The 15,037-nt window shown below is 40.7% G+C and overlaps 1 protein-coding gene across 11 annotated transcripts in view; it reads left to right on the top strand.

Annotated features, from left to right (window-relative positions):
* The first annotated feature begins 1,222 nt into the window (after positions 1-1,222).
* Positions 1,223-15,037, top strand: part of LOC110903370 — a 45,330-nt gene continuing 31,515 nt past the window's right edge. For 2 of the 11 annotated variants that reach the window (XR_004885789.1, XM_035986524.1), the window contains exons 1-3: positions 1,223-1,346; positions 1,625-2,200; positions 2,505-2,828. Coding sequence is in view for 1 of the 11 variants with exons in the window: in XM_035986524.1 (XP_035842417.1) it covers positions 2,618-2,828 (211 nt within the window). In the remaining 10 variants the exon portion in view is untranslated. Of the gene's footprint in view, positions 1,347-1,624; positions 2,201-2,504; positions 2,839-2,967; positions 3,204-3,614; positions 3,843-3,912; positions 4,616-15,037 lie in introns of those variants that run through there. The other 9 variants (XR_004885800.1, XR_004885801.1, XR_004885797.1 and 6 more) reach the window with 9 other exon arrangements.

Raw genomic sequence — 15,037 nt, 5'->3', positions numbered from 1 at the left:
ATTTTTATGTTTGTTGGCTTACATATATGGGGCATGTCCTGTATATGAACTAGTGTGGAATTCATCCTCACTACTTGTACTTATTTGCGGTTGTTATAATAGATTCACCGGGGTCACCCTTTACCCAAAAAAAAAAGAAAATTATTGAATCTATATCTATACTATATAATAAAAGAAACCATGTTTGGGACACATGGCGCTCTATGAGGCGTTCTTAATTATTTTTCTAAATATTTATTATGGAAATTCAATTATTGATAATATTAAATTTAAATTTAAAATTTGTAGAAGAGATTTTAATGATAAAGACAAAGATAACTAATAATAATATATTAATTATTATAATCATATATTAGTTATTAAAATCTAAAAAAATATAATAGTGTTTTAAATATTTATAAAGACAAAGATTTTATTTAATTGGTAGTTTGAGTAAATTGCCATTTTAGTCCCTGAGTTTTTGTCCGAATTACCATTTTAGTCCAAATATTTTTTTTTCTCCTCTGGGTCTCTGACTTTTCCTTTTTCTTGCCATTTTAATCACATTCTCTAACTTAGTCTAGAAAGCAGGTTATAATCAGGGGTATTTTTGGCATTAAACTATTATGAGGTTTATAAATTATGTTGTAAACTACCCCTGGTTATCACTACACAACATTTATGCCAAAAATACCCCTGGTTATAACCAGATTTTTAGACTGAGTTAGGCAATGCGATCAAAATGGCAAGAAAATGGAAAAGTCAGGCAGCCGAAGGAGAAAAAAAACTATTTGGACTATAATGGCAATTTGAAACAAACCTCGGGGACTAAAATGGCAATTTACTCTTGGTAGTTGTAATTGTTTTTATATTTTGATGATAAGGACAAGGATAACTGATAATCACATATTAAAATGAAAATATTTATTTTAATCAACTGTTTCATTAAAAGGATTTAAGACATGTGTTTATTCAAATTGTGCAATTATGAGTTTTTAAAAGATGTAACTATTTTATTACTTAGTATATAAAATTATATTTATTCAACCCGTGTAATACACGGGGTTCTAACCTAGTATATTATATATGAATAAGATGTGGGACACGTGTCCTCACATGGTGCAACCATTTTGGTGTTTTGGCGGGAAAGTGTGGGAAAAAGTGATATTTTTATACGGATCCTGCACTGGATATCCATACCCGTTTTTTTTACCCGGGTATATAAATATTCTAAAAACCTAATCCCTCATTCTTTCTCTCAGTTTATCCATCCTCCTAAGCGTGCTTAGGGTTTCTCATTTCTTCCGCTCCATTCTACATCACAGCCGCCCTGTTCTTCTCTGTCTTCTTCGATCTTCATCTCGACGGTACAATCTTCTCTCCTTATTCGTTTTTATGTTTTTGTTTTTATGTTTTTATTTTCAGTATTGAGGATTAGGTTCATCGTTATTTGAAGTTCAATCGATTGAATGTTTTTCTTCTCAGTCATCTTCGATCTTCATCTCGCAGGCATCACTTTCGATTTTAATCTTATGTAGCCGTTCCATGTGTTTTGATTTATCATTCGGATTTATGTGTTAGATAGACGTCACAATATTTCACGTTTGATTTTATTGTTTGATTAAGTTGTTTGAATGTGTTATAGGATCGAAGATTGAAGATCCAGCTTTTTTTCCATTAATCGCCGGTTCCATTTGAATCCTAAAACTTATGTTTTTTTGGGGATACGGCATAAGGCGGCGATAGAGGATGAGTTCTTTATTCGATCTCAACATTTATGTTCAATCTTTCTACGGGCTTGGGTGCTTTCGGTCTAGAATTTAGGGTTTGTTTTTCGCTTTTATCATTTCAATATGTTGATCTGATTATCTTTTTTTTTATTATGTATTGATATGGAAGCATGTGTTTCATTATATGATAAGGGGTGAAGGGTTTGTGACTGCAGGAACCTAATTTTTTCGTGAATGAATTTGTAATGATCCATATTAATATTAGTTATCTGATTGGATCGCAACTGATCAAGTTTAGATTTATATGGTTTAGGACAACTGAATAAGGATCAAGTTTATTGAAACTTTATACGTGAATTGCTGTTGGTTGGTATGATTAAGTTATATGAATTGAAATTCGCTCTCGAATCATTCTGGGATGGCAAGAGCAGTGCCGAGGATCTGCAAACTGTTGCTGCTGATCTCAGATCATCCATCTGGAAACAAAAGTTGTATGTGATCTTTATATGTTCTTTAAGCATTTAGAGTTATTTTTCATCAAAGTCTTATGTTGATTACTTCTTTTATGCAGCTTGGAGTTGATATTGTCCCAGTGAGTGTTTCTTGATCTCAGATTAAATGTTCTTTTTTTAGTTATAGTTTGCAGTAATGGTTTTATTCGAAATTATATTTATCATTGATAATATTTGTATTTTTTTTAATGTCAAATGGGTCGAATGAAAATGTTTTCTAAGAGAGGTAGGTTAAATGAGTTAAGGTAGTTAAAATCTATATATTTTTTTTTGTCTCAAATAGGTCAAATTAAAAATGGCTTTCTTATAACATGAGGTTGAGGCTGGAAAAGAATTATCAAAAGGTTTGGTGGAAGGCATTGAGCAGAAACCAAAAAAAGGTTGCAAAGAGCAAAGATGAAGGTTCCAAGAAGAAGAGAAAAGAAAAGGATATTGATGTTAGCAAGGTCATATATTTTTTTAAGGAAAATAAAGAACAGGATAGTGACGCAAAGGTCCAGTACGAGATCTTTGGGACTTCGTTGTGACTTTGATGACGGGAAAAATTGTTGGGGTTCTGATTTAGAATCTGATGTGGATCCAGAAAACGGTGTTGCTGATGACACAGGTATATACATGTATGATTCAGTAATCGTATCAATATGGCTTTTCAGATATTGTGTGATAAAATTCAAATGTGAAGTTGTCCAAAGAAATAGAATTCACATTTGGGTGAATGGTATATTAACAACACATTCACTTTATAGGAAGTCAACCAATAGAAGGAAAAGAACATTATAGAGGAGCATTAAAGAATAGAGGGAAGTATGAAACCCTTAGTTAATGAAGCATACGCATTACATTTATTTGGGTTGTGGTTATTGAAGGATGATTATCATGTTCTTGAAAGATTTTAATATGTTATGTTTAGTATATGAGTTCCTGAACCACTCATAACACGAGTTGTACTGTACTGCATCAAAGTAGTAAATGACTGTTCAAATGTCTTTTGCTTAATAGTATGTATAATTTATTACCGAGTAAACTTCCGTTTTGCTCCCTGTGGTTTGGTCACTTTAACGGTTTTGCCCCAAACCTTTAAAAATAGCCATTTTACTCCCTGATGTTTTGGTTTTGTTGCCGGTTTGCTCCCTGCGGGGAGCAAAATGGAAAAATAAACAATTTGGATGGAGTTAGAGGCGGGGAGCAAACTGGCAAAAAACCGAAACATCAGGGAGTAAAATGGCTATTTTCAAAGGTTTGGAGCAAAACCGTTAAAATAACCAAACCACAGGGAGCAAAACAGAAGTTTACTCTTTATTACCTATTAAAATGTGAAAATTGTTGTTGAACTGCATAGAATTATAGTAACATTTTTATCTTAAATTTGCTGGAATAAAAGTATCTATTTTAGACTGTTCAGGGGCTGTTATACATGCACATAAAGCTGGCTAATACAGCTGCAAATGGCTTCGAAAAACAGTCATACAGGGCTGGGAATTATACCCGTATAGGGCTGGAATACTTTTGTTCTATGGGGGTTGTTATACAGCCATGTAAGGCTGTGAAATACGCTCTTATGGGGCTAGAAATATGCTTGTACAAGGTTTAATGAAGATTAACAAGCATTTTAAAGGAAACTGTAAGTTGCTCTTACCGTAAATTTTATAGTATGTGCGTCAACTATTATAGAAAATATCCTTACTTTTCAGCTCCTTTCTATGAAGCTTGCTTCTGTTAATCCTATACTATATGATTTTGGAGTGGATTTGGACGCATTCATGGTTAAACCTGATGAGGTAACTAATTAAATTATTAATTGAGGTTTTGCGATCCTATACACACATATACAAACAAACTAAAAACGGATTAGAGATGCGGATTTGAGTTCCGTCTAAACAGGTTTCGCTAAATCTTGGGTTCGGGTTAACGTGGTGGGTTGACCCATTAATTTTTAATTTTTTAAAATTATGTTTTTGCGCTATAAATAAAAATGATTAGGTGCGTCACGAGTCAAAACACATTCATTTTGAAACCAATTGTTTTTAGTAGGACCCAAAACTATTCTGGCCAGTTTCACCCGTAAACACGTTTACTCTTTTTTTTAAAAACACGTTCTTGATCATGACATTGTTTGCATTTCTACCAAAGGCTTTTGATATGAAATATTTTGTTTTAAAAACTGGGCAATCAATAAACTCTGCCCAAAAACAAAATCAGCCATCCCGATGCAATAAAGACTTGATATAAATATAATTATTGTGTGATTGTTTCTTGATTTTGGCGAATTTATGCAAGTCTTGAACACAAAGTCCAGACACTAATTAAAGTTGTAATGGACCATTTCTACAACACCAATGGAGCACTATGAATAGCTTAACAAACGCTTATTGAAGTTTGGTTCATTTTCATTATGTGACAACCCTCACTAAACCAGGTATCCGTACGATTTAATTAATAAATAATTGCTGCTTAATTACTGTGCTTAACTGAAATTGCCAATGAACTGCTACTTGATTTCTAGCACTTGTATATTCCTGCATCATACTTTGATTTCCGTCACTACATTATTTACACGTTGAACCTTAGTGACAAACATGATGCACTAAAGCACAGTAGCATTAGAACGGATAACCTATTGAACATGCTGATAAAGCCAGCATCAGGCAGACACTGCCTCTAAGGCCTGTATGAGCCAGAATTATTTTACTACACCCATAGCGAGTGTAGGGATACAAGGGTTGTAGAATTGCGTCTCTAGGAATAAGATATAATGATTGGATGTGCCTAAAACGTACTCTAAGCCAGTTAGGGTCCCTGATTACCCTAACACCCGCGTTAAAGCGTAGCATGAAACTAACTAAGTTAACCCCTAATCTAACTTAGTTAATCTAACTAAACTCTAACTAAATACTTGAAATCGAACCAAATGACCCCCCCCCCCCTTGGGCCGATTCGGTCCCCTTGTAACTAGACTAGTACCCTTTTGATTATAATAATAGATCTTGTCTCAAATCAAGAAGACATGTTAACCAAGGGATTATGGGACTTGAGTTTGCCTATAAATACTTGTGTTTACACATGAGATTATCACTTCACAATCACCAACACACTCTTCCTCTCCTCTCCTCCCAACTCTCGGCCGAACCCTCTCCCTCTCCTACATCCATTTTTCGATCTTGTTCAATCCATTCCAAGCACATACAAGTGTTCAAGGTCACGTACTAGGAGTCTTGGAGCAAACGAAAGTGGAAGGACCTCGTTACCTTGCTTTTATCCACCACCTTTTCGCCTAGATTCTTCCCTAGCCCCGAGCTAGAGGTATAACACTTAAAACTCATTCTCGAACGTATCTAAGGTGGTTAATAAGATTTGTAACGGTTAAAATGCGGAAACTTATCTTTTGAATCTTTAAAGTTTACTAAAACATGAATCTTGTTGGTTAAAAGATCATAAGTTGTGTAAAAGTTGTAGTGTTTAAATATGGTGATTATTTAGGCCCGATCTACGTAGTGGTAGCTCGGATCATCGTTTAACCCGACTTTGTTAAGATCATGGATCTTGACATAAGCTTGTTTCTATCGGTACAAGGGTTAAAAGGTGAAACTCTACCACACGAGAAACATGAACTTGTGTAAAAGTATTTTTACTTGTAAAATAGTGTTTAAAACTAGCGGATCTACGTATCTGCAAGTGGTATTTTCGTAGAACCAAGTGTCGAGAAAATCATGTTTTATAAAAGATGGATGACACACTAACAAATATGATTTTACAAACCACAAGTGTATAAACACTTGTGAAATAAGAAGCTTCGACAAAATATCAATCTTTGAGAAAGATGACGGGAAGTTGTAAAGGATGATTTATTCTAAAAACGAGGTTTTTACGGGATTAAGTTATTTTACACATAGATCCACAAAATATAACGGGATCTACACTATAGTTTTCGGAAAAACCACAAGTTCATGTGATTAGGCGATTTTACATACTTGTCGACTAGTTTGATGTGTCGGAAATTGTTTGGTTGAATCAAGAAGTTGTTGAAATGATTTTGGTAAAAGAAAATGATACGCTTGAAAGCGTGGCCACCTCCAGTTACAGGGGAAACTCTGGCGAAATTTTTCTAAAAACCTAACACATAGAATTATTTACAAGTGTTAGAATTATTTTGATATGTTTTCAAAATATATTTCGCCACGACTTTATTTACAAATATTCGGAGGTGGGATTTTCACAAAACTAAACGTGATAAATATATATTTGGTAAATATATTTTTTTCACAACACTGTTTATGATTATTTTGTGAAAATATATAAATATTATTCTTAGAGTAAAAATAATATTTCGAATGATAACAAGACCCAAAATAATACAAACGCTTACACGACAAACATATAAGTTACAACGGTAATTATTATTACCACACGATTACTAAAACGTAACTTACGCATTATACGGAACTATTCGTGAACACGTATTCTGTCAACGCATTATTTTGGAAGTATTATGTGAAGTGAAAATATAATATTTTTGAGAAAAATATTTATATTTTGGAAGTAGAAGTAAAAATATATTAAGTGGGACTTAATGATATAATACAAATACACATGTATTAAATCCCTCATCCTTGGGAAGGAGATTAACTACCAAGTACATGCAAAATATAAACACGAAATAGTTGTCTAACTATTTCCCAAAAACTTAAACTATAAAGCTAAGGCACGGCCATCCGTCTAATAGAATTAGCACATGTAGGTCGTTGCACAGCTGCCTGACATTCGGAGTACTTGGTATAGCGACGCACTGGCTGTGAGTTCATGTCCCCCTTTTCTCTTAACTGTTTTCAGTTTTCTAAACTGCGGAGGTGAAATACATGTTACATTGATTATGAATACTTTATACATGGTATGGTTAGCGTAAGGAGGTTTGTTACTTAGATCATGTGAGTGGGTAGGCGGAAACTTGAGGCCATTAATCCTCATGGTAGGACCGAGGGACAGGAGCGGTAGATCTATCTGGGTGTAGCGAGCCCAGCCCCAGGTCCAGCATAACGGACCTCGGGGTGACTTAGTGCCCGACGCATAAATCCGCTAGGTTTGAGTCTTCCTACTTGCACTTCACACATATCAATGGCCTTGCAAACCATTGGTGATCTCTTTTTCCTTATTTGCTACATACCAGGGTTTTTGATAAATACAAAGGTTTGTTTACTCACTTTCGCATGAACTCGCTCAACATTATTGTTGATTTTTCAACTTACATGTATTTCAGGGAATTAAAGATCTGGCACGGTATGGCACGTTTTTCCCGCTGCATTAGTCACCGAGGTCATCCAGGGTTTGGGGAATGTGACTCTTTCCTGGACAAGTCACAGTCCTTAAACCATGTTTATGTTATGTTTGGTGTTTTTAATGTTTGGTGAACAAGTTTATGGTTGTTAGGGTGTTAACCCGTTAAGACAATGTTATGGTATTTTTATTTTAATGGATGATCTTGCATTTGTTTTTAATTCATATAGCTTTGTTATGATTAAGCTATGGTATTAAGAAGTCACACCAAATTAACCACGCTTCCGCAAAGCCAGGGTGTGACAGCTTGGTATCAGAGCTCTGATCATAGCGAACTAGGATTCCTTCTCGAGTCTAGACTATGATCACTAGGGCTCTCACGAAAACATTTTTACTGCATACCACTTAAGCCCAGATCAAAAACCTTTTTATAAACAAATGTTGAGCGCATTTTATTTATTATTTTTAGGCTCAGTCTGGGAGGCTGAGGCTCGGTCTGGGAGACTGAGGCTCGGTCTGGGAGGCCGAGGCTCGATCTAATGGATCGAGGTAGTTGTCTAGTGGGACTAGGGAGTCAGTCTGGGAGGCTGGGAGAATTGACTAGTGGGACTAGGGAGTCAGTCTGGGAGGCTGGGATAATTTGCTAGTGGGACTAGGGAGTCAGTCTGGGAGGCTGGGAGAATTGACTAGTGGGACTAGGGAGTCAGTCTGGGAGGCTGGGAGAATTGGCTAGTGGGACTAGGAAAAGCAGTCTGGGAGGCTGGGAGGCTAGTGGGACTAGGAGAATTATGTGATATTTTACTTGGTGACTTATGTGATTACCTGATTGTATGACTGATTATTTGTGCATATTTGTGCTTGTGTTACAGACACATGGACTCACCAGGCACAGGTGACTCGGACACCACCGGACCCCTACCTATCGTATCTGATGACCTCCCATCTTCGGAGCATGAGGTGCATACATCTGATTCCACCAGCACGGACGACGACGATTTCCAGCCCTTTGCACTACCCGAGGGTGCTGATGAGCCTGCGGATGGCCCCCTGCTGAGTACTTACCCCCTAGTTGTGATTCCGGCTCCTATTCCTTTAGCCGTCTATCCCACATATGACTTACTACTTGACGCCGAGGCTGACGGCGATATCGATCTGTTTGAGGATGAGCCTATAGAGGATGAGATCCCGGACGCAGCCCTACTTCCTGCTGGCGATCTTCTGATGATCGCTGATGCCCCTGCCGAGGACTCACCCGCACATTCACCTGTCCCAGACTCCTTTGAGTCTGTGGTATCCGCACCTTCTCACGAGGTGAGCGCACAGCACTTTGCACACGACTCGGATCCTGACCAGGCATCCTCTGCTGCACCTATTCCGAGCTTTGCATTTGAGCATGACGACATAGAGGATTCTGATCCCATTTTTACTCCGGGATTCGACCCGGATCATGAAATTGAGTTTATCCCGATGGACCAGCCCATGGAGGATCCCGCTGATCCAGTTGATCCTATTGATCCCGATTTTGATTTTGATATGGCTTTTGATGACCATGAGCCTGCCTTGGCTCCTGAGCAGGCAGCTGCTCTAGATCCTATGCCCGAGCATGACCCCGTACATGCTGGCATCCCAGTTGAGCCTGTTCTGGCTGACCCGCCCGTTGATGATCATTTGGAGGGCGATTATGTCGTTGTTGCTGTCGATCCTGTTGTTCCTCCACCTTTTGTTGCTGATATACCTGTTGATCACGTTGCACCGGTTGATCCTATTGTTGCTCCCCCATTTGATCCCATTCCACTTGAGCCTGAGCACGCACTATTTGCAGACCACATGGATCCACCGGATGATGAGGACGTTCCACCTTTGCCCCCTCAGATCCCTGTTACACGACCTGTTGATTTCACTTTTCAGGTTCCCCAGTTTGTACCTCCAGCGAGGCCTGGAGAGGGCTCTTCAGCCCATCCTTTTGGGCACGTACCGATGTCTATTCCCTTCATGCCCCAGATGTCATCTGTTCCACCCTCTACTTCACCATTTCATGTGGCACCATTTGACCCCACCAGTGAGCCTTTGCTTTGGTCGACACCACCAGCCATGCCACCTACTGATCCATACCATCCGTTTCATGTGGGACACACTATAGAGGACGTTTTGATGTCCTTCGTTCATCAGCATGAGTCACACACGCAGCGTCTCCAGGAGCTTGAGAGAGCTCAGCTGCCACCATGTTCATGCCATGGTCAGATACACTCTCCTCTTCAGCCATGTCGATCATTACCCCCAGATTATGCTGCTCGTCTCTTTACACTAGAGCAGCAGGTTGCTTCCGTCATTCGCACTCAGCAGGCTATGGAGGAGGACTGGCTTCAGCTACGTCGCTTGCTTTACACTTACTTTCCCCCTCCTCCACCGCCATCTGTATAGAGCTCATCAGTACTGCTTGTGTAGACGTTGGTGAGAGGACCGCGATTGCTTTTGATTGCACAACATTTTGGAGACTACATGATGATACTGACTTTTGACACATACATGATGTATTTGATGTATTTGACACTGATTTGATATAGCTTTTGGACAGGGGTGATGTAGCCCCTAGTTGATTGATGATTGTATGACACAGTGATGTACTGATACACTTATGTTGTGGTCTCGATATATATGGCAATCGCAGTATTCTCATCATATTTGATTCGCTTGATTGCTTATTTACATTATTATGACATGGGATGTGTGTATATTTTTATGACATGGGATGTTGTGTGTATATTTTTATGACATGGGATGATTAGTATTTGAAGTATTGATAACATGAGATGTTATGTGCTATTACTATTACTATATACGTACGCGTTACTATGGCCTGACCGACGTAAACACATCTTTAGAAGATGCCACCAAGACGTCAACAACAGCAGATGCCTACGACTCAGGAAGAACTACTGCAAGTCATTGCTGCAGCTATTGCTCAATATGTTGCCTCTCAAGGAGGAATGAGTGGAAGCAACTCTGGCAACACGGGCAACAACAACAATCCACCTCATGGTAACCCTAAGTCATTAAGACATACCATGACCTAAATGGATATCCTTAGCAAGAGTGCTAATGCCAATCATGCGTTATAATGTATGTGCAGGGTGCACCTACAAACAGTTCTTGGACTGCAAGCCCGTAAACTTTGATGGCACCGGAGGTGCTGTCGCTTTTGTCCGCTGGGCTGAGAAGACAGAATCCGTACTTCGCATGAGCAAATGCGCGCTGGATCAACAAGTCACTTACATCTCAGGGCTATTTTTGGATGGAGCCCTATCATGGTGGAATCTACAAGTCCAAACACTTGGCGAAGCTGCTGCTTACGCAGTGACTTGGACCGAGCTGAAAGAACTCATGCGCAAGAAGTACTATTCTCGCGCTGAAATTCAGAGATTGGAGACCGAGTTCTGGCATCTAAAAATGGAAGGTCCTAAGATAGCTGAGTATGTTCAAAGGTTCCACGATTTGTCGCATGTGGTACCCTACATGGTTACACCTGAGTTCAAGAGAATTGAACGCTTCATTTGGGGATTAGCTCCTCAAATCATCAGCATGGTGACCTCCTCCAAACCTGCAACTATCACTGAAGCCATTGATTTGAGTGTGGCTCTTACGGAGGAGGCAATTCGTTTGAACAAGTTTGATGAAGTGGAGCCTAAGAAGAAGGAGACTCATGTGGAGTCATCTGGAGGAAACGGAAGTTTTCAAACTTCAAGCAGGGCACCGGGGTGGTGGTTAAGAAAGGAGAGCAGAACGCGCCAGCTCAGGATACAGTTGGTAAGAAGAAAGGAAAGGGATATATGGGTGCACAACCCAAGTGCAACTCATGCCAACGACATCACTCTGGTCGTTGCAGGCTAAGAGTTTGTGAATCATGTGGGAAGACTGGTCATACGAAGGATTTTTGTTGGGCTAGTGCTGGCCGGGGAGGCCAAGGAGGATCTGGGAATAGGAATAACCGTGGTGGTAATGGAAATCGCCCCCAAGGAAACCATGGAGGTGATGGAAATCGGGTCAATCATGCAAACCAAGCGGGCGCCATGAATCGAAATCAGGGAAACAACCAAGCGGAAAACAATGGTGGGAACGGGCAGAGGCCCGGATGTTTCAACTGCGGCGACATTGGGCATTTCAAGAGGAATTGCCCGGAATTGAACCAAGCCCGCGGAAGGGTTTTCAACATAGAAGCAAGGGAAGCGCGCCAGGATCCTAATGTTGTCACTGGTACGTTCCTTGTAAACCAACGCTATGCATCCGTTTTATTTGATACTGGCGCCGATTATAGCTTCGTGTCGTTAGAATTTAAGAATATGCTTGGTTTAGCCGCTAGTAAGTTAGATACTCCGTACTCGATTGAATTAGCGAATGGGAAGTTAGTAGAAGCTAACGAAGTGATTCGAGGTTGCGAAATCGAGTTGGGAGAGCGCGAGTTCGCTCTAGATCTACTACCAGTCCAGTTGGGAAGCTTCGACGTGGTAGTAGGGATGGATTGGTTATCAAGTAACAAGGCCGAGATAGTTTGTCATGAGAAGGTCGTTCGTATCCCGACCGATGATGGTGAGACCATTATTGTTCACGGAGAGAAGCGTGAGACGCCGTTGAGGATTATTAGCTGCCTGAAGGCAAGAAAGTGTTTGCAAAAGGGATATGCTGCCTTTCTGGCACACATTGTAGATAAGAAGGCTGCTGAGCCAAAGATCGAAGACATCCCTGTCGTGAGGGAATACCCAGAAGTCTTTCCAGAAGATTTGCCTGGCTTGCCGCCTCAAAGACAAGTGGAGTTTCGTATTGACTTAGTTCCAGGCGCCGCGCCTGTGGCTAAGGCACCCTACAGACTTGCTCCGTCTGAGATGCAAGAACTGTCGACACAACTTCAAGAGTTGTTAGACAAGGGATTTATCCGACCGAGCTTCTCGCCTTGGGGAGCTCCAGTTTTGTTTGTCAAGAAGAAGGACGGTAGTTTCCGTATGTGCATTGATTACAGAGAATTGAACAAGCTGACGATCAAGAATAGGTATCCCCTGCCAAGAATCGATGATCTGTTTGACCAACTACAAAGTTCAATCTTCTATTCAAAGATCGATCTTCGATCTGGATACCATCAGCTACGGATACAGGAGGAGAGTATCCCAAAGACAGCCTTCAGAACTCGATATGGACACTACGAGTTTCTCGTTATGCCGTTTGGTTTGACAAACGCACCTGCAGTATTCATGGATTTGATGAATCGAGTTTGTAAGCCGTACTTGGATAAGTTCGTGATTGTATTCATCGATGATATTTTGATTTATTCAAAGACGAAAGCTGAGCACGAGCAGCACTTAAGAGCCATTCTGGAGCTGCTAAAGAAGGAACAGTTGTACGCCAAGTTCTCTAAGTGCGAGTTTTGGCTAAGAGAAGTGCAATTCCTTGGGCACGTGGTGAATGGAGATGGAATCCACGTGGATCCAACCAAGATCGAGGCGATCAAAGATTGGGAAACGCCAAAGACGCCAACCGAGATTCGGCAATTCTTGGGTTTGGCTGGCTATTATCGAAGGTTCATCGAGAACTTTTCAAAGATCGCTCAACCATTGACGCTCCTCACTCAGAAGGATAAGAAGTTTGATTGGGGAATCAAACAGGAGGAAGCATTTCAGATATTGAAAGATAAGCTTTGCAACGCGCCAATCTTAGCTCTACCGGAAGGTGCAGATGATTTTGTGGTATACTGCGACGCATCGCGTCAAGGTTTGGGTTGTGTGTTGATGCAACGCCAAAAGGTTATTGCCTACGCGTCACGCCAGCTGAAGGTACATGAAAAGAACTATACCACACATGATTTGGAACTAGGCGCAGTAGTTTTTGCTTTAAAGATCTGGAGACACTACCTTTATGGTACAAAGTGCACAATCTTCACAGATCACAAGAGCCTCCAACATATATTCAACCAGAAGGAGTTGAACATGAGGCAAAGACGATGGGTAGAACTGTTGAATGACTACGACTGCGAGATTAAGTATCATCCAGGGAAGGCGAATGTGGTCGCCGATGCCCTAAGTCGAAAAGAGAGGATCAAGCCCATAAGGGTTAGGGCTTTGGAGATGATCATTCAGACCGATCTTTCCTCACACATTCGTGCAGCGCAGAAAGAAGCTCTCAAGGAAAGAAACCTTGAAGAAGAGTGTCTCCGTGGGATGGAGAAGATATTGGTACCAAACAGGGAAGGAACGTTGTGTTTTGAGAAAAGGATTTGGGTTCCTTTGTTTGGTGGTTTAAGGAAGGTTATTTTTGATGAAGCTCACAAGTCGCGGTACTCTATCCATCCTGGAGCGGATAAGATGTACCAGGATCTTAAAGATTATTATTGGTGGCCTAGGATGAAAGGCGATGTTGCTGTTTATGTGAGCAAATGTTTAACATGCGCCAAAGTTAAGGCGGAATACCAGAAGCCTTCGGGACTTCTGCAGCAACCAGAGATTCCCAAGTGGAAGTGGGAACAAATCTCTATGGATTTTATTACGAAGTTGCCAAGAACGCCAAGAGGCCATGACACTATTTGGGTAATAGTGGACCACTTAACGAAGTCAGCACACTTCCTACCGAGAGAAGGATAATACGAGCAAACTGGCTGAAATTTACATGAGAGAGATTGTTACACGCCATGGAGTACCTCTCTCAATCATCTCTGATAGAGACGGAAGGTTCGTGTCAAGGATATGGCAATCCTTCCAGGAAGCTTTTGGCACAAAGTTAAATCTGAGCACTGCTTTTCACCCGCAGACCGACGGTCAAAGCGAGCGGACGATATAGACACTAGAAGATATGCTGAGAGCATGTGTGATGGATTTGGGCGGTAGCTGGGATAAGCATTTGCCTTTGGTTGAGTTTTCATATAACAACAGCTACCACACCAGTATTGGTGCCGCGCCATTCGAAGCTTTATATGGGCGCAAGTGCAGATCGCCGCTTTGTTGGGCTAACGCAGGTGATAGACAGTTGGTTGGTCCTGAAGTGGTACAGGAAACCACAGATAAGATCGCACAGATACGAGATCGCATCAGCGCGGCTCGTGACCGGCAGAAAGCCTACGCGGATCGAAGCAGGAAACCTCTAGAGTTTGAGGTTGGTGAGATGGTTTTGTTGAAGGTATCACCCTGGAAGGGTGTGGCACGCTTTGGGAAACGTGGGAAGTTGAATCCGAGGTATATTGGACCGTTCAAGATCTTGGAGAGAATCGGGTTAGTAGCATACAAGTTGGACTTACCTGCTGAACTGAATGGTGTTCACGATACATTCCATGTATCCAATCTGAAGAGAAGTCCAACTCAAGATACCGTTGCCATTCCTACCGACGAAATTCATGTTGACGACACGCTCCATTTCGTTGAAGAACCTGTTGAGGTCACGGATTGGAAAGTTAACAAGACCTGCCGGAGTAGTGTCAAGCTCGTCAAAGTTCGTTGGAATGCTAGACATGGTCCTGAATTCACCTGGGAGCGTGAGGACCGAATGAAAGAGAAATACCCCCACTTATTTCCT

Source organism: Helianthus annuus, chromosome 2 (assembly GCF_002127325.2).
Source record: "Helianthus annuus cultivar XRQ/B chromosome 2, HanXRQr2.0-SUNRISE, whole genome shotgun sequence".
Taxonomy (NCBI): Eukaryota; Viridiplantae; Streptophyta; class Magnoliopsida; order Asterales; family Asteraceae; genus Helianthus; species Helianthus annuus.
This window is presented reverse-complemented; position numbering and strand designations above follow the sequence as displayed.